At 36.7% G+C, this 27759-nt stretch overlaps 1 protein-coding gene across 8 annotated transcripts in view; it reads right to left on the bottom strand.

Annotated features, from left to right (window-relative positions):
* The window catches only part of DNAI7 (dynein axonemal intermediate chain 7), an 87828-nt gene that overhangs the window by 56257 nt on the left and 3812 nt on the right, over positions 1-27759 (bottom strand). For 3 of the 8 annotated variants that reach the window (XM_024991819.2, XM_024991824.2, NM_001046282.2), the window contains 4 exon segments: positions 12339-12423; positions 10605-10696; positions 8155-8256; positions 6929-7066 (listed from right to left, as the gene is read on the bottom strand). In XM_024991819.2, coding sequence (XP_024847587.1) covers positions 6929-7066; positions 8155-8256; positions 10605-10696; positions 12339-12423 — 417 coding nt within the window. 8 annotated transcript variants of the gene reach the window in all.

Here is a 27759-nt window from a genome sequence, read left to right as displayed (position 1 = left end):
ATTCTGGCTTCCTTGGTGTATATGCCAGCAGTGGGATTGCTGGGTCATATGGCAGTTCTATTTCCAGTTTTTTAAGGAATCTCCACACTGTTCTCCATAGTGGCTGTACTAGTCTGCATTTCCACTAACAGTGTAAGAGGGTTCCCTTTTCTCCACACCTTCTCCAGCATTTATCGTTTGTAGACTTTTTGATGGCAGCCATTCTGACCACCGTGAGATGGTACCTCATTGTGGTTTTGATTTTCATTTCTCTGATAATGAGTGATGTTGAGCATCTTTTCAAGTGTTTGTTAGACATCTGTATATCTTCCTTGGAGAAATGCCTGTTTTGTTCTTTGGTGCATTTTTTGATTGGGTCATTTATTTTTTTGGTATTGAGCTGCATGAGTTGCTTATATATTTTGGAGATTCATTCTTCGTCAGTTGCTTCATTTGCTATTATTTTCTCTCATTCTGAAGGCTGCCTTTTCACCTTGCTTATGGTTTCCTTTGTTGTGCAAAAGCTTTTAGGTTTAATTAGGTTTCATTTGTTTATTTTTATTTCCATTCCTCTGGGAGGTAGATCATAGAGGATCTTGCTGTGATTTATGTCAAAGAGTGTTCTGCCTATGTTTTCCTCTAAGAGTTTTATGGTTTCTGGTCTTACATTTAGATCTTTAATCCACTTTGAGTTTACTTTTGTGTAGGGTGTTAGAAAGTGTTCTAGTTTCATTCTTTTACAGGTGGCTGACCAGTTTTCCCAGCACCACTTGTTATTTGAAATTGTCTTTTCTCCATTGTATATTTTTGCCCCCTTTGTCAAAGATAAGGTGTCCAAAGGGGCGTGGATTTATCTCTGGGCTTTCTATTTTGTCCCACTGATCTATATTTCTGTCTTTGTGCCAGTATCATACTGTCTTGATGACTGTAGCTTTGTAGTATAGTCTGAAGTCAGGCAGGTTGATTCCTCCAGTTTCATTCTTCTTTCTCAAGATTGCTTTGGTTGTTCGAGGTTTTTTGTGTTTCCATATGAATTTTGAAACTACTTGTTTTGGTTCTGTGAAAAATACCATTGGTAGCTTGATAGGGATTGTGCTGAATCTATAGATTGCTTTGGGTAGTACACTCATTTTCACTATATTGATTCTTCCAATCCATAAACATGGTACATTTCTGCATGTATTTATGTCATCTTTGATTTCTTTCATCTGTGTTTTATAGTTTTCTATATATAGGTCTTTTGTTTCTTTAGGTAAATTTATTTCTAAGTATTTTATTCTTTTTTGTTGCAATGGTGAATGGGATTGTTTCCTTAATTTCTGTTTTCTCATTATTAGTGTATAGGAATGCAAGGGATTTCTGTGTATTAATTTCATATCCTGCAACTTTACTATAGTCATTGACTAGCTCCAGCAATTTTCTGATGGTATCTTTACAGTTTTTTATAGAGAGGATTATGTCATTTGCAAACAGTTTTACTTCTTCTTTTCCAATCTGGATTCCTTTTATTTCTTTTTCTTCTCTGATTGCTGTGGCTAGGACTTCCAAAACTATGTTGAATACTAGTGATGAGAGTAGGCACCCTTGTCTTGTTCCTGATTTTAGAGGAAATGCTTTCAATTTTTTGCCATTGAGGATAATGTTTGTTGTGGGTTTGTTGTATATGGCTTTTATCATGTTGAGGTATGTTCCTTCCATGCCTGCTTTCTGGAGAGTTTTGATCATAAAGATAATAATATGGTTTTTAATCTTTCAATTTGTTAATGTGGTGTATCACATTGATTGATTTGTGAATATTGAAGAATCCTTGCATCACTGGGATAAAGCCCACTTGGTCATGATATATAATCTTTTTAGTATGTTGTTGGATTCTGTTTCCTAGAATTTTGTTGAGGATTTTTGCATCTGTGTTCATCAGTGATATTGGTCTGTAGTTTACCTTTTTTGTGGCATCTTTGTCTGGTTTTGGTATTAGGGTGATGGTGGCCTCATAGAATGAGTTTGGGAGTTTGCCTTCCTCTGCAATTTTCTGGAAGAGTTTGAGTAGAATTCTATACAATTGTATTCTATACAATTCACCTGTAAAGCCATCTGGTCCAGGCTTTTGTTTGTTGGAAGATTTTTGATTATAGCTTCAATTTCCTTGTTTGTGATGGGTCTGTTAAGATTTTCTATTTCTTCCTTGTTCAGTTTTGGAAGGTTATGCTTTTCTAAGAATTTGTCCATTTCTTCCAAGTTGTCCATTTTATTGGCATATAATTGGTCATAGTAGTCTCTTATGATATTTTGTATTTCTGTGTTGTCATTTCTCCATTTTGATTTCTAATTTTATTGATTTGATTCTTCTCCATTTTTTTCTTTATTTCTGCTCTGATTTTTCAGAGCCTACCTCACCCAGGAGAAAGGAAAATCCAAATCCAATTGGCTTTGGTCATTCCCTCTCACCCAACTTTTAACAGGAAAAGTTAAAAACACTTGCAGATTCATTGTCCAGAGACATAGGATTACTTAAAGACTGTGACCTAATCACAAGACTATAGAACTCTTCCTTCCCACCTCACCACCACATTCAGTTCAGTTCAGTCGCTCAGTCGTGTCCGACTCTTTACGACCCCATGAATCGCAGCACGCCAGGCCTCCCTGTCCATCACCAACTCCCGGAGTTCACTCAGACTCACGTCCATCCAGTCAGTGATGCCATCCAGTCATCTCATCCTCCATCGTCCCCTTCTGCTCCTGCCCCCAATCCTTCCCAGCATCAGAGTCTTTTCCAATGAGTCAACTCTTTGCATGAGGTGGCCAAAGTACTGGAGTTTCAGCTTTAGCATCATTCCTTCCAAAGAACACCCAGGACTGATCTCCTTTAGAATGGACTGGTTGGATCTCTTTGCAGTCCAAGGGACTCTCAAGAGTCTTCTCCAACACCACACTTCAAAAGCATCCATTCTTTGGCGCTCAGCTTTCTTCACAGTCCAAGTCTCACATCCATACATTACCACTGGAAAAACCATAGCCTTGACTAGATGGACCTTTGCTGGCAAAGTAATGTCTCTGCTTGTCAATATACTATCTAGGTTGGTCATAACTTTTCTTCCAAGGAGTAAGCGTCTTTTAATTTCATGGCTGCGGCTTATTTACAACAGTTCTTTTTACCCAGTACATCATATCTGGCTATCACGAAAAAATTACAAGGTATACCAAAAGGCAAAAAACACAAACTGAAAAGAAGAAGCAAGCATCAGAACCATACATGGTAGAACCAGACAGACATGGCAGGATATGATGATCAGAACAGGAATTTAAAACACCTGTGATTAATGCGTTATAGGTTCTAATGGATAAAGTAGACAGCATGCAAGAATTAGATGGGTGATGTAAAACTGAAAGATGGAAATCCCAAGAAAGAACCAAAAAGAAATGCTAGAGGTCATTTCAACAGAACAAAGAATACCTTTGATGGGCTTATTCCTCAACTGGACATAGCTGAGGAAGGTATCTCTGAGAATATTTATCAAGAGAATCCTTGAAAACCAAAAAGCAAAGAGAACAAAGACTGAAAAAAGCCAGAACAGAATAACCAAAGACTTTGGAACAACTTAAAATAAATATGGCACACACATAATGGAAATACCAGGAGGAAAAGAAGGAAAGAAACAGAAGAAATATTTGAAATAAAAATGGCTGAGAATTTCCCTCAAACTAATGTCAGACACCAAACCACAGACTGAGGAATCTCAGAGAATACCAAGTAAGATAAATATCCCAGAAACCTATTTATGCATATCGTTTTCAAAGGATGGAAAATCAAAAATAAAGAAAAATTCCTGAAAGCAGCCCAAGGGAAAAAACACCTTACCTTTAGAAGAACAAAGAGTTATATCCAACTTCTCAGAAATCATACAAGCAAGTGGAAAGACATTCAGTGATGGGAAAAATTAAGGCACAGTATGATCAAGGAACAACAAATAAGTAGCAGAATTTAATTTTTTTCCTACAGAAGACAGGACCACTTTATTTTAGGAAATAATCACGTGTAATGGAATAGGATTTTTTACTCTGGTCAGAATGACCTTTTGATGTGCTGTGAAGCATGAAAGCAATGACTCAGTAAATTCAGCTGAAAAGCAGTACAGCACATAAAGAATAAAACAGTAGAATTTAATTTTGAACACTGACATAGATAATATATAGAAAATTTCTAAAGTAAGAGAGAGAGCATAGTCGTGCTGGGTAGCGTGGGCTCAAGCCAGAAACCTGGGCTTCATCCTCACCCTCTTACCAGTGGCATGATCTGGGACGAGTTATTTAACATCTGAGTCTCGCTTTCTTCATTTGAAAAATGGGGATGATGGTGCCTACCTCACAGGGTTATTGGAGTTACTTCACAGCAGCAACATGAGTAACCTAAACCAGGCTGAGAATGTCTGCCATAGTAAGGGTTACATAAGAATTCGCCATGCAAATAAATTTGATAATTTGGAACTTGATGTTTACTGTGGGATAGTGCTCAACTGCATCCTACTCTTTGCAACCCCGTGGACTGTAGCCCATCAGGGCCCCCTGTCCATGGAATTCTCCAGGCAAGACTACTGGAGTGGGTTGCCATTTCCTACTCCAGGGCATCTTCCTGATCCAGGGATCAAACCCACATCTCTTGAGTCTCCTGCATTGGCAGGTGGATTCTTTACCACTGAGCCACTTGGGAAGCTCTACCATGGGATTACTGCTATCCAGTTCTTTCTGTTCATCTTACGACTTCTTGCTTTGGTTTCCTGCTGTTATTGATTACTCTCCTTCTCTGTCTCCTGTTTTGTTTTACTTATCCTTTTCTCATCTTCCCTACTGTTTATTATTTCTGCTTCTATACCCCACATTCATAACAGGAAGATGTATCCAGCTCATCACTGGTGAACTCTAGTACTGCTTCCTGCTGCCTCTGCTATTTAAAGAGCAGCAGATTCCTGGACCAGCATCACGTCATGGCAGCCTCACTGGGAGAGAGGATATGAAAGAACACTCTGTGAGGACTCTATTAGCAGCCAAACCCGTCATGGGAGGCCCTTTGGAAGCTTTGGAAAGTCAGAGTAAGGCTCATCTAAGGTCTCGTAGGGGACCATAAGCAAGTCACTATCTGTTTCTTCATGTGTAAAATGAATCTCATAAGCTTGTTTTCCGGATTAAATTAAGCAAACATATTATGACCTTAACAGTCTGGAGTTATTCCACTGTATAGGCACATGGAGAAGTAAACCACAGTGACAAGAACTGTATGGTAAGGAAATGAAACAAAAAGCATTAGAGAATAAAAGGACCAAGAGGAGTGAATTCTTTCTGTTGCTGTTCAGTTGCTAAGTCATGTTCAACTCTTTGCGACTCCATGGACTGCAGCATGCCAAGCTCCTCAGTCCTTCACTATCTCCCAGAGTTTGCTCAAGTGCATGTCCATTGAGTCAGTGAAACTACCTAACCATTTCATCCTCTGCCATCCTCTTCTCCTTTTGCCTTTAATCTTTCCTAGCATTGGGGTCTTTTCCAATGAGTCAGCTCTTCGTATCAGGTAGCCAAAGTTTCCATTGTTACATTGGTGTATCTAAGTGTGGATTCCTTTCTGTTTATCCTAATGTGGGATCTGTTGGGTTTCTGAGGATTCTGGGAAATTGTCAGCCTAATGAATATTGTCTCTTCCTTATTCTACTTCTCCTTCTGATACTGCTTGTCAATATACTTTTAGTCCTTTTTGTTCAATCATACATGTCTGTTAACTACTCTTTGATAATTTTTCATCTCTTCACTGTGCTGTATTCTGATAAATTCTTCCAATCTAACTACTGACTCACTCATTATTAAGAATTCTTGGTAGAGACATTATTGTTTTGCCTTCATCAAGCTAAATATGAGCCAATCAAGTGCATATCATCACTCTTTGCAGTGTAGGTTTTCATCTATTATCCACATTACCTTTCTGAGGCTCCCAGCCATAAAAGGGTCTCTGATAGTACTTGCTACCTTGTTGTACTTTAGGCTTGCCTCCTGATGCTTCTTTAAACCAATATTAAGCCACGAAAGATTAACAAATAGACACTTTCTAGGAAGCCACTGACTTTGACACTTGTCCACTTTTCTGAATTGTCTTATGGACTCCAAGATTCTTCCTTTACTTTCCTTTGAGCTAGGCAATGGATTTAAATGTCACAACATTTTTCCTGGCATTTTTAAGTGCATGGTAAGTGGTAGTGCCTCAGGTTAACCTATCCATCCTATTTGTAGAAATAGAAAGTAGGATATTCTTATTCATCTTTGTACTTATAGTGCTTAAAAGAGGTGCTTGGCTTATAGTTAACATTAAAAAAATATGTGTAATGAATCACTGAAAAGTGGATAATTCTGGCTGAAGATAAAATCATACACTTTTATACTTGTTATCTACATAAATGTATGCAACTTGATTTTTTTCTGGAATTGGATGCACTTACAGTTAATGTTACAGTTTTGGACTTCCCTGGTAGCTCAAGATGGTAAAGCATCTGCCTATAATGCAGGTGACCTGGGTTCGATCCCTGGGTCGGGAAGATCCCCTGGAGAAGGAAATGGCAACCCACTCCAATACTCTTGCCTGGAAAATCCCATGGATGGAGGAGCATGGTAGGCTATAGTCCGTGGGGTCGCAAAGAGTCACACACAACTGAGCGACATCACTTTCACTTTCACATTTCACAGTTAATGTTTCAGATTTGTTAGGCTGATCTTACCTAAGGTGGTGAGAGGTTTTTAGGAGTGGTAAAAATATAAAATAAAATAAAAAGATGAGCAAATATTTTTCTTCCTAACCAAGAAAGAAGTAGTGTTACTAACTGGCAAATACAATAGTTTATTTCTATTTTTGGAATCAATATCAGACTATTTATAATTTACATAATTTAAAATCACAGAATAATGCTTAAATACTTACATTTAGCACTAGTTTACTCTTCTCAATCACTTCCTCTAAAGTCTCATTGGTTTCCTCTTTCCACAAGGTAATAAAAGTATTAATTTCTTGGGCTATTGAAGGATCAGGACTCCCATCACATTCAATGTAGTGTTTCCACTGTGGAACAAAAATGCTTGCAAGTTCTCACTGATGAAAACTCAACCAAAGATTAAATCACTTCTTTTTCAAGGTATGAACTCTTATAACCTAGTTTTCCAATTCAGGCGAAAAACATATTATGATTTTATTTCATTGAAGATGTCTCTAAAACACCCAAATATCTCTTCATCAATATAACTTATAAGCTTCAATAATTCAAATAAATAGAAATTTTATCTATTGTCACATTTTACTTTTAAAACAGTGTTTATGAGATAATTTTGTTTTGCTTTCCTCACTAATCATATAGCTCCTGTCTTTACACAAGTTTAACATTTGGGTTAATTTATATTTCTCAAATTATTACTAATTATTAATCGCCATGTCATTTTCGTATGTCATTCCATTCATTGTGTAGTCTATGCAAACTCTACATTTGTAATCGTATTGTGTGTGTGTGTGTGTGTGTGTGTGCACGTGTGTGTGTGTGACTTGTTCAGTCGTGTACACCTCTTTGCGACCCCATGGACTGAAGCTCACCAGGCTCCTCTGTCTGTGGAATTCTTCAGGCAAAAATACTGGAGTGGGTTGCCATTTCCTTTTCCAAGGGATCTTTCTGACCCAGGGATGGAACCTGGGTCTCCCACATTGCAGGCAGATTCTTTACTGTCTGAACCACCAGAGAAGCCCAATCATATTGGGATTACAATTTTTTTGCTTTAAGTTATACTATAATCTTTGCCATATGATTACAGTTTTTCCTTTTTAACCACTGATATTGTTTCCAAAGCTGCACTGTTTTGAACAACACTCGATTGCCTCAGGGTCAAACTTTTTATATTTTAATTTAGGATAATTTCCTTAATATAAATTCCCCAAAATTAAAGAGTCAGAGTCAAAGGATATAAAAATGTCAAGGATCTTATTGACAAATAGATTTCTAAAAAGCAATATGAATTTAATTTGCTACAAGCAAATGAGAGAGATTTGTCAGATTAAGTTTTTTATAGACACATTTAAAGTTTCCTGTTATTAAGATGGATATCGGATTATAACTCCCTCTTATGGTATAAAAGTGTTAGCTAAAAAAATAAAATCAGTCTTACCTGGGAAAGGAATCTATTATCTCGTTTCAATTTCTCTGCTTCAGGAAAACATGCTTCTAACAAATAAAGTTCTTCAAGCTCTTCATTTCTCCTTTCCAGATCCTGTTTCGTGGGCATAGATACATTGATCTTTTTTTTAATTTCAGCTTTGTATTTTGTAAGTAGCATCTAAAATTTACTGGACAAATATTTAATTTCAAGATGAATACTACAATTAGTTTAAATGCAACTGATATTTCTAAAAGGTTTCATCTGAAACAGTGGTGTATATAGTGTGATATGCAGCCTCCAGGTGGATCCTCCAAATTCTTTTGGGATCAGTGAGGTCAAATCTATTTTAATGACAATATTATGACTTTATTTGCTCTTTTTGCAGGGTACACATTTGCAAGATGGTATAAAATTGCTGGCGCCTTTGTACAAATCAAGGCACAAGCTTTATTAGTGGTCATATTCTTCAGGGGAGAGGGGTATAAGTAGCCAGGTTCACATAAGAATGACCTGATGAAGAAGTAAAAATTATTAATTGTATTAAATGTAAAAACTTAAGTATGTGTCCTTTGATATTCTGTGTGGTAAGATGGGAAGAATGCATAGAACACTTTTGCTGCATATCAAAGAACAATGCTATCTTGAGAAATAAACATCTGTCCAACTGTTTGAGTACTCTGGCAGACCTTCTGTCAGAAACAAATGAACTGACCATGTCACTTTCAGGAAACACTGCTGTCCTTGATAAACTCAAGCTGTCAAATAAAAATTTGAATTTTAGAAAACCTGTATCCACTACTAGGGAGCCTGACAGTTTCCCAATCCTTAAAACCTTTACCTGTTTGGCTGAAGTTGACACTAATGCATGTGATCTTTTTGATAATGAATTATAAGAATACATCAATATTTGGAAGCAAATAATTCATCTTCTTCCAAGCTATCAAGTCATGATGTTGCAAAATCATGTGTCAATACAAGATTTATTCAGAGTATAAAAACAGACCAATATTTTAGTGTAACAGAGTACATAAAGTTCATTTATTTGGTTTCAGATTCCACATTAAGATGCTACCACCTATTGAGTTTCAGTATAGTATCAAGGCAAGAATCCACAATCATCTGAAAAGCTGTTACAATATTTCTCCTTTTTCCAACTATCTATATGAGGCCAAATTTTCTTTCTTTATATTTATTTCAATCGAAACAACACATAGTGTAACAGATGGAATAATGAAGTAGGGAGGAGATCCAGGAGGGCTTCCCAGGTGGCACTAGAGGTAAAGAACCTGCCTGCCAATGCAGGTTAGACCTAAGGGATTCAGGTTAGATCCCTGGGTCAGGAAGATCTCTTGGAGGAAGGCATGGCAACCCACTCCAATATTCTTGCCTAGAGAAATCTCATGGACAGAGGAGTCTGGCAGGCTGCAGTCCACAGGGTTGCAGAGTCAGACACAACTGAAGTGACTCAGCATACATATGAGGTCCAGTTGTCTTTTGTTAAGTCAGACATTAAAGACCTTTAAGAGATATAAACAATGCCACTCATTTTCCTAATTTAAATATACATTTATGTGGTAACGGATGTTAACTAGACTTATTGTGGGATCATTTCACAATACATACAACTATTGAATCATTATGTCATACATTTGAAACTAATATAATTTTATAACTCAATAAATACTGCAATTGCTTTTTTCTTTAAGTATGTTTAATGTGTTTACTTTTTAATTCATGTTTACATTTAACAATGTCTAATCTCTACTAATACAATAAATATCTTGAAATTTGTTTTAATTTCTAATATGATAAATATTGATACATATAAACCATCTAAACAAAAACTTCTTGGGGATCTTCACTTTTTAATAGTAATGAGGCTTTGTCCTGAGATTAAAAGGTCTCAGAACTACTGATTCAATAATGAAGAAATCTGGTGAAAAAGAGAAGTGAAATTTTAAAAGGAGAGGTAGAATTTGAACATTTTTTGGTTCCTATTTAATTATCTATAAGATAGATTGAGAATAATAACTTAGTGGTTATAAGCATGAGCTCTGAAGCAAGACTACTTCTATCTAAGTCTTGGCTATGAAATTTATTAGCTGCTTAAATCTCTCCATATTCCCCAATTTCCTCATCTGTGAAATGTGGGTAATAATTTACCCACCATAACTTTATGGTAGGATCAAATGAGTTAAACCAGTTCATACAGACCTAAATATTATGGGTATCTATGGAAGAGAATGATATTAAATGGCCAAATAGATCTGATTGCTGTTGTTTTAGTTTCTAAGTCATGTCTGACTTTTTGTGACCCAATGGACAATAGCCCACCAGGCTACTCTGTCCATGGGATCTCCCAGGCAAAAATACTGGAGTGGGCTGCATTTTCTTCTCCAAAATGGATCTGATAGCCACATAGTTTGTCTTCAGTAATAATATCATTAATGTTTACTTACTTTTGCTTCAAGTTTTTGCAATTTTTCATTCTCAATTCGTTGTATTTCAAGTCTTTCCATTTCTTCTTTTTCATATTTCACACGTGCTTCCTCTGAAGAACAGCAAGAAAATTTTTTAGTCTGTTTTTAAGCGCTTGAAGCGACTTCAAATATTTAAGATATAGTGGTGGTAGAATACTAGATATAAGTCACAACCTTTATCATGTGGTAGAAATAAAACTGCCAGATTTCTTTCAAAAAAACAACACGACTCTCAAAATTTCTGGCCCACAATTATATTTCTCTTCTCCAAAAAGTTTATAGCAATATAATAATGATTTTAATAAATGAAAAGTGACAGATCTATCATGGGTAATTAAAAAGAGGTAAAATCTTCAAATTTCCATAATCTCGTGACATCCACACCATCAGAAGTAACTACCTAAATTTTCTCTTGCTTTCACTGTTAAAAATTAAAACATGAAATATATGTTAAAGAATATGAGTTTAACCCAAAATAATAAAACATTCCCCAAACAGTAGGTCCTGATACTGTATTATCATAAGTCACCTAAATGATTTATATGATTATTAATAAAAAATCAACTTGGAAACTAATGTGCTGGTGGCACTCAGTTGCTAAGTCATGTCTGACTCTTTGCAATCTCATGGACTGTAACCCCACCAGGCTCCTCTGTCCATGGGATTTTCCAGGCAAAAATACTGGAGTGGGTTGCTATTTCTTCCTCCAGGGGATCTCAAACCTGCCTCTCCTGCATTGGTAGGCAGATTCCTTACCACTGAGCCACCTGGGAAGGACAGACATTTAAAACCCAGTATGACTCAACGGATGTTCTTCATGTTAAAAGATACAACTATCTGAACTATTCAGATTTTTAAAGTCACTTTTCGGTATTTTAAATAACCAAATTTTTATTAATTTCTATAATTAATTTCCTGAAATTCTTTAACAAATGAAAATCCTCTTTAAATTTGACAAATAGATATTATTACACTGTAAGAACTTAGGCTGCTCTATATGTTTCTTGCTAGTATATATTTCCCATATTTAATTCGAGTTTAAGAATTCTTACTGCACAATCAGCACCAAAGCTCTCAATTTAATCAGTAATTAATGATATAAACACTTTAAGATAGGATTGCCATATTTAGCAAATAAAAATATACGATGCTCAGATGAATTTGAATTTCAGATAAATAATGGACTTTTTTTTTTTGGTTCAAGTATATCCTAAATATTGCACGGGTAAATTATCCCAAATTATCCATTGTTTATCTGAAATTCAAATTTAACTGGGCATCCTGTATTTTATCTGGCAACTCTCCTTCAAGATATATCTGAAAGTGATTGGTGGGTAAGCTTTAAAAAATAAACAGCTACTATAAAACACTGTTGTTTAATTGCTAAGTTGTGTCCGACTCTTTTGTGACTCCATGGACTGTAGCCCACCAGGCTCCTCTGTTCATGAGATTTCCCAGGCAAGAATACTGGAGTGGGATGCCATTTCCTTCTCCGGGGGATCTTTCTGACCCAGGGATCGAAACTGTGTCTTCTGCATTGCAGGAGGATACTTGACCACTGAGCTACCAGGGAAGCCCATTATAAAACATTAAATTCAAAAAATTAAAAATTTTGAAAATTGTCTTTAAAAAGTGTTGACTGGATGACAGAAATGCCAACCTATTGTTAGCATTACCTGCATATGAAAATAGTTACCACTGTGTGTCTTATACCTTCCTCTTTTTGTCGTTTCTCTTCTTCCTCTAGTATCTGCTTCAACCGGTCAGCTTTGGTGATTTTCTTTTTCTTACTGCCAGACTTAATAAAGGTCACAACTTTTAAAAAGGTTATTAACATGTATACAAACTACTTAAAAGCACTTTTACTTCCATGAATCTAGTCCTCTGTTTATTCAAATAAGACTGCCTATTAAGTGCAAAGCCTTGACTCCTGGCCGTAAGGACAAAATACAGAAACAGTAGGAAAATTAGCATATAAATTATTCAAAGGCAAAATTGACATTGACAAGTATATACCATTTAATTCTATCATTCCCAGGTTTCACATCTTTTAAGTGGTGTTAAATAAAATCTCACTTCATTTTTGTAAGGATGAGAATAAAATATATGTAAAAATATATTTAACACTGCCACATGTCTATAAAAATTAATTTTTTTATGACTAACAGATATAGAGTTATTTTGCAAGTCTGGAGTAAGGAGAAATTATTTCCAAAAGCTGGGGTCAAGTAAAATTTGTATAGAACAGCTAGCTTGTAAGTCTGTGCCCCAAGGATTTTAATACTTAGATATGAAGGGAAGATACCCCCAGGAACGGAAATGCAGGCATAAGCTATAGAGTTGGGAGAGGACTGGAATGGCCCTGGGAAAAGACCCCAAGAAGAGGAAACAATGGACTCCAGAATGGAAAAGAAGGCCAAAGCCTAAGCCATGGACATTGGACATTATTCTAAAAGACTTGGAAACCCCCAAGAAGTTTTTGAGAAGATCTGTGGCTATTATCTTGAAAACTAACCTGGTATTAGGGGGGGAATAATTATAAAGATACCATCATTTTGGTGACTATTAACAACTTATAAAGTCATGATACTGGAAATGCAGATGGAGGATGGAGCTAATAAATATTGTATAAGCTAACTTATTTGATAATTATTACAGCTGGAGGCAAGAAGAGGAAAGGAGTCAGAGAAGAATCAGAAAGGAAGAACAGTAGTCCAGAAGATGCAAATTAGAAAGAGGAACTGCTTAGAGAAATTTATATACAATTGGTATAAAATGCTGGTGGAGCATCCAGGCAAGGCTTTCAGGCATTGACATTGAAGAACTGAGGTGCAGAAAAGAGATTAGGATTACAGAATACAGACTTGAGAACTATCTTGGTGATGACCCCCTCCCCTCCATTTTCCTTACAGGAGAGTATACAAAGAGAAGAGCACAGTCTAAATTTAGAAATCAATTGTGTGGCTAGTCCTTGGGATATACAGACTCCTGGATGACCATCTTCTCTTTTTGGCTCACCTACTGCAGAATGCACCAGCGGAATCTCCAGTTCACTAGCCCTGTCACTTTTCCACCATTCATCAATCCCCTCTTCCCATACTGTCACTTCTTACCCCAGTTAGATTTCACAGTTCATCACCATTATCACTAACATATATCTCCACCTCCCCTATGTTCCTCTCCCTCTGAGAAGTTCCGCTGCCAAATTCCTAGTTCTAGTTAAACTCAACTCTTCATTTATTCTGTGCTCACCATAGGGGCAGCTGAACCTTACCAGAGAAAAATACATGAGTTCAAATTTGTGAGCACAAATTTTAAACAGGCTCTAAGCACCATCCAGTATACCTCATGCGAAGAGTTGACTCATTGGAAAAGACCCTGATGCTGGGAGGGATTGGGGGCAGGAGGAGGAGGGGGCGACAGAGGATGAGATGGCTGGATGGCATCACCGACTCGATGGACATGAGTTTGGGTGAACTCCAGGAGTTGGTGATGGACAGGGAGGCCTGGCGTGCTGCGATTCATGGGGTCACAAAGAGTCAGACACGACTGACTGACTGAACTGAACTGAACTGATTTCATTCTCCTCACTCTTCAAACTTCCAAAATCGTCTTCTCTTTCCTACTCTCAAGTGTTGACCTTACCTCTTAACATCACTAGAAACTTTAAGATTGTAAGAATGTTAGTTGCTCAGTCGTGTCCGACTCTTTGCTACCCCATGGACAGTAGCCCACCAGGCTCCTCTGTTCATGGAATTCTCCAGGCGAGAATACTGGAGTGCCCTTCTCCAGGGGATAGTTCCAACCCAGAGATTGAATCTGGGTTTCCTACATTGCAGGTAGATTCTTTACCATCTGAGCCACCTGGGAAGCCCAACTTTAAGAATACACACCAAATCTTTGAACCTACCTCTATCTTTGCTTTCCTTCCTGTTATCCGTGGATGGATTGTATGTACCTTTTGCTACTGAAAGCTGAATCTCCCACTTTTACACTGGATCCTATCCCTTACTATCTATTTAAGATTCGGCTCCTGTAATTAACACCTCTCAGTCTTATCTGCCTCTTTGCAACCCCATGAACTATATAATCCATGGAATTCTCCAGGCCAGAATATTGGCGTGGGTAGCCTTCCCTTCTCCAGGGCACCTTCCCAACACAGGGATCAAACCCAGGTCTCCCACATTGCAGGTGGATTCTTTCCAGCTGAGCCACCAGGAAAGCCCCAGTTAACACTTCTAGTTATTCACAGATTTCTCCCTCCCTTTTACTTCCCACTCTTTTGCTCCAATGCTGTTACCTTTTATATCAGACTGCCTAAAGGGAGTCGCCCACTGCTTCTACGTCCCCATTTCCTGCATGCTCCATTCCAATCAGGCTTTCATTTCTATTGTACCATTTAAGCCTCTCTTGTCATGGAAGCTTAAGATAGTCATGTTTCCAATGACAATGGCCAATTTTCAGTCCTCATTTTATCATCATTTGACAAAGTTTTCTTTCTCCATCTTGAAATATTTTCTTCATTAGGCCATCAGGTTGATACTGATTTTGCTTCCTCCCCCTCTTCTTAGACTTCTTTTCTGGCTTCTCCTCCTCAGATGTAGTTGATCAGTAACTTTTAAAATTATTTGTTCATATCCCTAAAAGAATTTTGAAAAGCTATGTACCCCTTCACACATTTTTAAGCTGACACTGAAAACTTTTAACCATAAGTTTAAATATGTAAAAGAAAACTGTAACATCACTCTTTTAAATATTATATTCATCATTTAAAATATACCCAATGGATTGGCATATGCTAATGGTGGTCTCTCTGAAACATGGAGAAGGGGATGAATTATTAGATAGTATTGGGGAAAATCATCTCACTGGGTAGATAAAAATAAATGTGGATCCCAATTCATACTATATATAAAAATAAAATCAGAATGGACTGAAAAAAAAAATAAATAAAAAAAAAAATAAAATATACCCAATGGATCTACATAATATAGTGATTTAATGGCCAATTTCAATTAAAAATATGAATAAGCATTTTAAATAAAAGTTTTCTAATCCTTTTTTCTTTGATTTCACATCTCCATTCCACTCACCCCACAGAATCTCACCCTAATGTAATACACTTGAAAAACTTTTGCTGATTTTCCTATCATAAATAGGATATGGAAATATTATAAAAATATGTATGAAACTTTCAATTTCCTTGACTCTAACTTTCTAAGCAATATAAATTTTGCTCTGGATTGGGTTAATTTTTTAATTATTTTGGTATACAATTGAATAAAGCAACATTTTATATTACAAATTTTGGTAAGTAAATATTAACACATAAACAGTAAAATTTTACTAGATAAGGATTAATGTTAGCTATTGATGAAGAAAATAAGGATTCAGACAGATTCTATTTGAATTTTTATAGATACAGAAAATGAAAAATCTAGTTTATATTAAAAAGCAAATGAAACAGGTTACAGCTATATCATGCAATTTTTCAAGTTATTTCCACAACAGATGCCAAAAATTATATTGACTTGCCAAAAAAATTACTTCTACAGTAATCACTAATTTTTGTGATGATGTTCTTGTTTTTCTTAAAAGTATTCCTAAACAATATAGTTTTCTTACTTTTGAATTTTACATAAATCAAATTCTATTTTTTGAATACAACTGTAATTCATTAACTTACTGTCATTAAGTATACATAACAAAAAATTACCATTTTAACCATTTTTTAGTGTGCAGGTCAGTGGCATTAAGTACATTCACATTGTTGTACAACGCTCACCACCATTCACCTCCAGAACTTTTTCATCATCCCAAACTAAACTCTGTATCCTTAAAACATTAACTCCAGCTCTGCCTACAACCCAGCCCCTATTGATCACCATCCTACTTTCTGTATTTATGAGCTTGATTACTCTAGATATTTTCTGTAAGTAGAATAATACAATATTTATCCTCTAGTGTGATTTACTTCTTTAGATACAAATTGTACTTTGAAAGCTTCATTCAAGGGGGGATACAGCTGCAGCTGTGTATTTTCATTGCTGAATAGTAACTCATTATTTATCCATTCTTCTACTGATTGACACCGGATGATTTCTAGTTTGTCACTATCATGCATAGTGCTTCTATAAACCTTTAAGTGTATGTATCGTGGTGTCCACACAGGAGTTTCTCTAGTGCATACACCTAGAGGTAAAACTAGTGGGTATGTGTATTTTCAATGTAGTTGAAATTGAATTTTCCAGAGTAATTATTCCAATTTACACTCCCATAATCATTATCCTGGTCAATATTTGTTAATGTCAGTATTTTGCTTCTCTGGCAGTTTTTTGTTTATTTAAAACAGAGATAATGCTTATCAGGGTAAGGAAGTGCCCTATAACCTATTAAGGTACAGTAACTGAATTTCTAACTCAGTCTAATTTTATTAACTTTATTTCTTACATTAAACCAATTCTGTCACCCTGAGATAAGCTGAATTGGGTCATGATTTTTTATCATTCTATATACTTCCAATTGAGTGTACTAATATTTTGTCAGTAAGAAATTTTGCATTTATGTTTGTGAAATGAATTTCAATTTTCCTTTCTCATACTATTCCCAGGTCACCCAGGTAACTCAAAATGAATTAGGAATGTTTGCTCTTTTTCCATGCTCTAGAATAATTCATAACAAAATGAAATAATTAATCTTTGAACAAAGAACAAGCTATCAAAGACTTACAGACCTAGGATTTTCTTTCTGGGAAAAACTGAAGCCACTAATATAATTTCTTACATGATTATAGGACTTTCAGGTTTTTGACTTCTTCATGAAACAGCTTAAGAATTTTTTTTCTATTTGCATAATTCATCTGAATTTTCTAATTTATTGGCATATAAATCTCTTCCAATTATGTCATTTATTGTTAAAATCATGTCTCTCTTTTCATTCATAAAACAAGCATACTCTGGAGATACTGCAAGTTTGTTCCAGATTACCACAGTAAAGTGACTATTGCAATATTGTAAGTCACAAATATTCTGGTTTCCCAGTACATATAAAAGTTATGTTTATACCATACTGTAGTCTATTAAGTGCACAATTGCATTGTGTCTAAAAAAAGGTATGCACCTTAACTTAAAAATACCTCATTGCTAAAAAAACGCTGATCATCATCTAAGCCTTTCAGTTCAATCAGTTTAGTCACTCAGTCGTGTCCCACTCTTTGCAACCCCATGAACCGCAGCACACCAGGCCTCCCTGTCCATCACCAACTCCCAGAGTCTACCCAAACCCATGTCCATTGAGTCAGTGATGCCATCCAACCATCTCATCCTCTGTCGTCCACTTCTCCTCCTGCCCTCAATCTTTCCCAGCATCAGGGTCTTTCCAAATGAGTCAGCTCTCTGCATCAGGGGGCCAAAGTATTGGAGTTTCAGCTTCAACATCATTCCTGCCAAAGAACACCCAGGACTGATCTCCTTTAGAATGGACTGGTTGGATCTCCTTGCAGTCCAAGGGACTCTCAGGAGTCTTGTCCAACACCACAGTTCAAAAGCATCAATTCTTAGGCACTCAGCTTCCTTTATAGTCCAACTCTCACATTCACACATGACTACTGGAAAAACCATAGCCTTGACTAGACGGACCTTTGTTGGAAAAGTAATGTCTCTGCTTTTTAATACACTGTCTAGGTTGGTCATAACTTTCCTTTCAAAGAGTAAGCATCTTTTAATTTCACAGGTGCAGTCACTATCTGCAGTGATTTTGCAGCCCAAAAACTAAAGTCAGCCACTGTTTCCACATCTATTTGCAATGAAGTGATGGAACCGGATGCCATGATCTTAGTTTTCTGAATGTTGAGCTTTAAGCCAACTTTTTCACTCTCCTCTTTGACTTTCATCAAGAAGCTCTTTAGTTCTTCTTCACTTTCTGCCATAAGTGTAGTGTCATTTGCATATCTGAGGTTACTGATATTTCTCCAGGCAATCTTGATTCCAGCTTGTGCTTCTTCCAGCCCAGCGTTTCTCATGATGTACTCTGCATATAAGTTAAATAAGCAGGGTGACAATATACAGCCTTGACGTACTCCTTTCCCAGTTCGGAACCAGTCTGTTGTTCCACGTCCAGATCTAACTGTTGTTTCCTGAACTGCATACAGATTTCTCAGGAGGCAGGTCAGGTGGTCTGGTATTCCCATTTCTTTAAGAATCGTCCACAGTTTATTGTGATCCACACAGTCAAAGGCTTTGGCATAGTCAATAAAGCAGAAATAGATGTTTTTCTGGAACTCTCTTGCTTTTTCCATGATCCAGTGGATGTTGGAAACTTGATCTCTGGTTCCTCTGCCTTTTCTAAAACCAGCTTGAACATCAGGAAGTTCACGGCTCACATATTGCTGAAGCCTGGCTTGGAGAATTTTAAGCATTATTTTACTAGCGTGTGAGATGAGTACTATTGTGCAGTTTGTTGAGCATTCTTTGGCATTGCTCTTCTTTGGGACTGGAATGAAAACTGACCTTTTCCAGTCTTGTGGCCACTGCTTAGTTTTCCAAATTTGCTGGCATATTGAGTACAGCACTTTCACAGCATCATCTTTCAGGATTTGAAATAGCTCAACCGGAATTCCATCACCTCCACTAGCTTTGTTCTTAGCGATGCTTCCTAAGGCCCACTTGACTTCATATTCCAGGATGTGTGGCTCTAGGTGAGTGATCACATCATCATGATTATCTGGGTCATGAAGATCTTTTTTGTACAGTTCTTCTGTGTATTCTTGCTACCTATCCTTAATATCTTCTGCTTCTGTTAGGTCCATACCATTTCTGTCCTTTATTGAGCCCATTTTTGCATGAAATATTCCCTTGGTATCTCTAATTTTCTTGAAGAAATCTCTAGTCTTTCCTATTCTACCGTTTTCCTCTATTTCTTTGCATTGATCGCTGAGGAAGGCTTTCTTATCTCTTCTTGCTATTCTTTGGAACTCTGCATTCAAATGAGTATATCTTTATTTTTCTCCTTTGCTTTTCACTTCTCTTCTTTTCATAGCTATTTGTAAGGCCTCCCCAGACAGCCATTTTGCTTTTTTGCATTTCTTTTCCATGGGGATGGTCTTGATCCCTGTCTCCTGTACAACGTCATGAACCTCAGTCCATAGTTCATCAGGCACTCTATCAGATCTAGTCCCTTAAATCTATTTCTCACTTCCACTGTATAATCATAAGGGATCTGATTTAGGTCATACCTGAATGGTCTAGTGGTTTTCTCCACTTTCTTCAATTTCAGTCTGAATTTGGCAATAAGGAGTTCATGATCTGAGCCACAGTCAGCTCCCGGTCTTGTTTTTGCTGACTGTATAGAGCTTCTCCATCTTTGGCTGCAAAGAATATAATCAATCTGATTTTGGTATTGACCATCTGGTGATGTCCATGTGTAGAGTCTTCTCTTGTGTTGTTGGAAGAGGGTGTGTGCTATGACCAGTGTGTTCTCTTGGCAGAACTCTATAAGCCTTTGGCCTGCTTCATTCTGTACTCCAAGGCCAAATATGCTTGTTACTCCAGTGGCACCCCACTCCAGTACTCTTGCCTGGAAAATCCCATGGATGGAGGAGCCTGGTGGGCCACAGTCCATGGGGTCACTAAGAGTCGGACAAGACTCAGCGACTTCACTTTCACTTTTCACTTTCCTGCATTGGAGAAGGAAATGGCAACCATTCCAGTGTTCTTGCCTGGAGAATCCCAGGGACGGGGGAGCCTCGTGGGCTGCCGTCTATGGAGTCGCACAGAGTCAGACACGACTGAAGTGACTTAGCAGCAGCAGCAGCCAGGTGTTTCTTGACTTCCTACTTTTGCATTCCAGTCCCCTATAATGAAAATGACATCGTTTTGGGGTGTTAGTTCCAGAAGGTCTTGTAGGTCTTCATAGAACTGTTCAACTTCAGCTTCTTCAGCATTACTGGTTGGGGCAAAGACTTGGATTACTGTGATATTGAATGGTTTGCCTTGGAAACGAAGAGAGATCATTCTGTCGTTTTTGAGATTGTATCCAAGTACTGCATTTTGGACTCTTTTGTTGACCATGATGGCTACTCTATTTCTTCTAAGGGATTCCTGCCCATAGTAGTAGATATAATGGTCATCTGAGTTAAATTCACCCATTCCAGTCATATATATATATATATATATTTATTTATTTATTTATCATACTACCAAATAGTACAAGGACTTTAGAACATCTTAAATAATCCTTCCCCAACCCAAATACTGTCACTCTGCTTATTTAACTTATATGCAGAGTACATCATGAGAAACGCTGGGCTGGCAGAAGCACAAGCTGGAATCAAGATTGCCTGGAGAAATATCAATCACCTCACATATGCAGATGACACCACCCTTATGGCAGAAAGTGAAGAGGAACTAAAAAGCCTCTTGATGAAAGTGAAAGAGGAGAGTGAAAAAGTTGGCTTAAAGCTCAACATTCAGAAAACGAAGATCATGACATCTGGTCCCATCACTTCATGGGAAATAGATGGGGAAACAGTGGAAACAGTGTCAGACTTTATTTTTCTGGCCTCCAAAATCACTACAGATGGTGACTGCAGCCTGAAATTAAAAGATGCTTATTCCTTAGAAGTAAAGTTATGGCCAATCTAGATAGGATATTAAAAAGCAGAGACATTACTTTGCCAACAAAGGTCCATCTAGTCAAGGCTATGGTTTTTCCAGTTGTCATGTATGGATGTGAGAGTTGGACTGTGAAGAAAGCGGAACACCAAAGAATTGATGCTTTTGAACTGTGGTGTTGGAGAAGACTCTTGAGTCCCTTGGACTGCAAGGAGACCCAACCAGTCCATTCTAAAGGAGATCAGTCCTGGGTGTTCTTTGGAAGGACTGATGCTAAAGCTGAAACTCCAGTACTTTGGCCACCTCATGCAAAGAGTTGACTCATTGGAAAAGACTCTGATGCTGGGAGGGATTGGGGGCAGGAGGAGAAGGGGACGATGGAGTATGAGATGGCTGGATGGCATCACTGACTCGATGGACGTGAGTCTGAGTGAACTGCGGGAGTTGGTGATGGACAGGGAGGCCTGGCGCGCTGCGATTCATGGGGCTGCAGAGAGTTGGACATGACTGAGCGACTGAACTGAACTGAACTAAACCCAAATACTGTTTTCATATATTTTTAATAACAGTTTTACTGAGATAAAACTTATATGCCATACATTTCACCCATTTAAAGTATACAGTTTAATGGTTTTTAGCACATTCAGAGTTGTGCAACCACCACCATAATCAATTTTAGAACATATTCATCACTTCCCCCAAAGAAACCCCTTACACATTCACAGCTTCCCCCCCCCACCATTTCCTCACAACCCCCCAGATCTATGATACCACCAGTTACTTTCTCTATATTTCATGTAAATGGAATCATACAATGTATGGTCTTCGGTAATCAGCTTTATTCATTCAGAACAACATTTTCAAGCTTCTTCCATGCTACAACATGTATCAGCATATATCATAAAACTTCTGTTTTATGGCTGAAAAATATTCCATGGTATTGTAAGATGGATATACACATTTTGTTTATTTATCAACTGATGACTATTATGGGTTGTTTGTTGTCATGTATTTCAGTTTATTTTTTAAATCTACATGTCATTATTAGGATTACTGTTTTATACCTTACATATATAATCTGGTTTGCAGGTGGAAAACACAATTTTTGCTTGAGAAAATGCTTTTAATTTGGCCTCACTGCTGTGTGACTTTCAGGATCTTAGTTCTTCCCCAACCAGGGATCAAACCCAGGCCCATGATGGTGAAAGCAGAGCATCCTAACTACTGGACTATCACGGAATTCCCTGAGAAAACATTTTAATTTCACCTTTGTTTTGAAAGATGATACAGAATTCTAAATTGTCAGTTATTTACTTTCAGCACACTGAAGACATCACTCCACTTTTTTTTGGCTTCCATTGTGGCTGTTAAGACCAGAAATTCAAGATTTAACCACTTCTACAAAAAAAAACTTGGCTTAAAACTCAACATTCAGAAAATTAAGATCATGGCATCTGGTCCCAGCACTTTATGGCAAATAGATGGGGAAACAGTGGAAACAGTGAGAGATTTTATTTTTTTGGCCTCCAAAATCACTGTAGATGGTGACTGCAGCCATGAAATTAAAAGACGCTTACTCCTTGGAAGGAAAGTTATGACCAACCTAGACAGCATATTAAAAAGCAGAGACGTTACTTTATCAACAAAGGTCCGTCTAGTCAAAGCTATTTTTTCAGTAGTCATGTATGGATGTGAGAGTTGGACTACTAAGAAAGCTGAGCACAGAAGAATTGATGCTTTTGAATTGTGGTGTTGGAGAAGATTCGAGAGTCCCTTGGACTGCAAGGAGATCCAGCCAGTCCATCCTAAAGGACATCAGTCCTGAATATTCATTGGAAGGACTGATGTTGAAGCTGAAACTCCAACACTTTAGCCACCTGATGCAAAGAACTGACTCATTTGCAAGAACTGACTCATTTGAAAGAACTGACTTATTTGAAGAACTGACTCACCTGATGCTGGGAAAGATTGAAAGCAGAAGGAGAAGGGGATGACAGAGGATGAGATGGGTGGATGGCATCACTGACTCAATGGACATGAGTTTGAGTAAACTCTGGGAGTTGGTGATGGACAGGGAGGCCTGGCGTGCTGCAGTCCATGGGGTTGCAAAGAGTTGGACACGACTGAGCGACTGAATTGAAAAGCAAATACTCTCATGAAAAAGAGTTTTAGTGCTTCTTTGGTTCCTACCTTAATTTAGGTTTTTGCCTGATAATCTCTTACTGTTTTATCAGCTCTTAGGTGCTTTTAAGATGATAGTTTTGATCTATACATATATATTTTACTCAGCATTATTTATTGTTTGCAGCAGAAAGGTTGATCTAAAATGTCTTAAGGCCAGTATGACTGAAAATGGGAAAGTCAAAATAATATTTTTGAAACAAATTTATCTTACCACTTGTTTTGATTTTAAATTGATCAAAACTGTAAATTTAAAACTGTAGATTTTGCTCTTTCAGAGTATTAAAACAGGTCTATTTATCTTATTAACAAAACCCAGCCTTCAAAGTTAAACCAACTAGCCATATCATACTTACTTTATATCAGAGACAGTTTGACTTCATGTTTCTCTACAAATAAATGTTAATATGCATCATCATGATAAGCTCTTTTTTTATTATAAGTCAGGTATGAGTCAATTACATTTCCTTACACTTTGTTTTAAAAGATGCAATTATTTAATGTCTTGAACCTAACACCATTTATATTTTAGGGTCAACACTGAATGTTCAATAGAAGCTAGGACTCAAATTTTAGGCAACCAAGGCCTCAAAAATAGGATATACATAGAGAAATGAGCGATAGGGTCCCCTTTTAGCTCATTCTTTATACTTCCATGCCTATAGGTACTTGGGTATCAGTCTCAATGTATTCAAGTAAAATCAATTCAAATTAAAGTATTTGGAGTTAACCTGTACATTCATTAATATTTAAGGGAGTTTTTCCTTATAATCCAATCAATGTCTTCTGCTAGTTCATGAAGTACAGTGGTTTCTGAAGAAAACATATTGATGTAAAAGCAGTGATGGGTCTTTTAACAGTGCACCAGGAGTTATAACCTTTATGATAGTCTTATACAATTTCCTAGTTTTTGCAATGAATAACACTAATTTAAATTATATGAAGTTTCAAAGGAAACTTTAAGGTCTATGTAAAAATATTAAGCTAATTTACATTTTTACTGATAGTTTTCATCTTTCTTCATTAAAAAAATTAATGTTATTACTTTTCAAGCTTGGATATTTTATCAATAAATTACACTGTGAGAGGATTTTTCTGCATCATCATTTGACAATAAAATTACAAGCAATGCCACTAAAGAAAAATTAATACCAGCTCCACCACTCCACACTACAATATATAGGACATTCAGAACATCTCAATATTTCAAAGGCCACATTTCACCACTTACTTGTAAGACAGATAAAAACAAGAAGTCTTTGGTGCCTTGATTAAACAATGCTTTGCCAGTATCAGTATTTTGAACTGTCCTATAGTTTCATAGTCAAGGATCTAGGGCAATGAAGCATGTAAGACTTAGAATGGATGAGACACACGCCTTTGTTTTATAAAGCAGAAGGAGAGATGCAATGGCAAAAGGACAGGACTTAAAGACAGTAGATTTTTTTTTTTTTCCAGGAAAGAGTTCACCTTGGTGTAAAGACTTCAGACCGACACTGATGCAGCGGCCTCCTAACTGGCACTCCTACTTCTACTCTTGCTTCCCTACAGTGAAGTTTCCAGTGACCATTTAAAGATGTAAATCAGATCATGTCACTCTTCTGTGTACAACTCTCCCACGCTCAGAATAAAATCCAGGCATTTCACCATAGCCTACATGACTATGAATTGGCTCCTACTTCTCTCCCCCAATCCTTCTGCCCACCCCTCTACCCTCACCACCCCGCACTTCATGCTTTATCTTTCATTTTCTATTTTGCTCACTTAGATTCTAACCACCAAGGTCAGTCCCAACTATGGGTCTTTGCAATAACCGTTTCTTCTGCCTAGAATGTCATTTCAACCAGGTCTCTTCTCAAACTTTAGTTCTTCACTCACCCTATACGAAATAGCATCACCATTACACCCTACCCTACATTTCTCACTGACTCCTTTCTTGGTTTTCTGTACATTCCAAGCAATCTAAAATTATACTTTTTTCTTCACCTCCCCTCCCCAGACAGAATGCAAGCATCATGAAATTAAATCGCTCTCTTCAGGGATATCTGCAGCTTCATGTGCAGTGAGATGTCATTCACAAGTCAAGACTGAAAACAAGTGCTGTCAATCTACAGATGAAGGGATAAAGAAAATGTGATGTGTGATGTGTGTGTATGTATGTGTGTGTTCTCAACACATGTATACTCATACAAAGTGGTAATTATGTGAGGTGATGGATGTATTAAGCAATCATATTGGTAATTGTTTCATAATATTTACATACTTATGTCAAATCATTACATTGTATACTTTGAAGTTTACATGATGTTATATGTCAATTATATCTTAATAAAGCTTGGAAAAAAAAGAATGTAAGTTTCAAGAGGACAGGGACCCTTGTCTTGCTGCTGTACTCTTAACTACCTAGAACACTGCAAAATGAATGAAGCAACTATTTTTTCATATGTTTGCAAAGTCTTATATACAAGAGTCTTCATTTCTATCTTGTATGTGGTAGCAAAAAATAGGAACAATATAAAAATCATAGACATACTTCCATGAAATGTGATACAGCTGTGAAAAGAAGTGATGCAATCTCAATGTGTTCAAACAAAAAAAGGTCCCCAAGATATATTTACTCCATAGAATCTATAATGCCATCGAATGTAAGATGTACCTTTAAATTATTATAAATTATTATAAACTGGTATAAATTGTTATACCAAAAAAGGAAATAGATTACATTCCCAAGATAGAAATGTAAAAGAAGATGACTGTATACAGCTGGATGCTAGGTAAACACAAATGAACCCACGATACAGAAAGGCATAGCAAGGAAACTTGCATCTATCAATCCTGAAAATGAATAGAAAGAAAGAAAAAAAAAAATCCCTCAAAATTTAAACCACAAGCCAGTTCATGAGTCTGACTTATATCATTAGTGTGGTCCAAAAACCCTCAAGAAGAGAATTTAAAGTAGTACTGGGTTGGTAGTAAGCCCATGTGACTGACAGAAGCAAACATCTCTGGAGGAAAAAGATGTCAATTCAGGACTACAATGATTGGAAGCTATTAGCAACCGTAAGATATATCTCAATTTCAGTCATGTTAAAATGTGAAATGTAAAAAGACGAGTATCCTAGAATTAATAAAAATATGACATCATTAAGTGAAAACTTTTCATATTTAAAACAATGCCTCTAAGATTTCACTATGTAAAGCCAAAAATGAAATGTCCACACAAACTAATAAACTACTGTAGACCCATATATAAATGACTGTAGTCCTCCAGAATACTCCCCATAAGACTGTGCTTTATAAATGTCGCTCAGTTATATCCACAGTCCCTAACACAGTATCAGGTGGGTAGTGGGTTCAAGTGACTGAGAAAAGCAAACACTGACGGCACTCAACAGTATTTTTTGAAAAAATGTTTAACTGTATAAATACCAAAGACACATTTATAGAAGCATTTCTTCTTAAATAATCATAGGCCCAAGTGTTTTAAAGTAATGGTAGGGCAAATGGAGTATTATATATTTATTCAACAAATATTCAGTGAATTTCTACTATGTGCCAGACTAAACACTATGGATCCAAAAATAAATAAAACATGTTCTTGACCTTAAGCAGCTCACAATGAAAAATTATTACAATAAAATGACAGGTATTATAATTGAGGTATGTTCTAATTCATGTGCTATTAGAACATAGTACACTTGATTTCACAAGAAAAAATGATAGGAAATTAACAGAGTGGTGACTCTTCAGATATGACTTAAATCTGGCATTCCAAATCGAAATCCCGTTGGGACCAGAGAGGTAAATAATGAAAGAGATTTGGTCATAGTCTGGACTACAACAAAAGGGGAAGCATTTCCAAAAAGGGGTAGCTGTCACTTGTCTAGCCAACTGTTCCCTTATGGGGACAGTGTTATCAGGTTGCCAATTTTTTAAGAATAGACACATTTTTTGCATGATAATCCTTTGGCAACTGATTAAAAAAAGAACTTTTAGGTTAAATGAACTATGTATATGTTTGCCAGTAAGAGACTATAATCGCTGCTTTAAAGTATAAATCTACTCAGTGAAGAGAGAAAAAGTTACTTGAGACATCCTTTAAGGAATGGAAATTTTAACAAAGCACAGAAAAATTCAGTACATGTTACCATGCAACCCATTTAGAAACATATTATCTTAGGGTTCACTTTTAAGTCACAGAAGGTTTTGGACCTAAATTTTTATGGGTCTATCTGAAATGAAGAAAAAGCTTCTTAATCCAAAATTTTATAGAGCACAAATAATAAAATACTTTCAATCTAGACACAAGTAAAAATTAAAGCCTATCTTAAAAAAGTCTTTGT

Source organism: Bos taurus, chromosome 5 (genome assembly GCF_002263795.3).
Source record: "Bos taurus isolate L1 Dominette 01449 registration number 42190680 breed Hereford chromosome 5, ARS-UCD2.0, whole genome shotgun sequence".
NCBI classification, from domain to species: Eukaryota; Metazoa; Chordata; class Mammalia; order Artiodactyla; family Bovidae; genus Bos; species Bos taurus.
The sequence above is the reverse complement of the archived record's forward strand: the minus strand, read 5'-3'. Positions and strand labels throughout refer to the sequence as shown.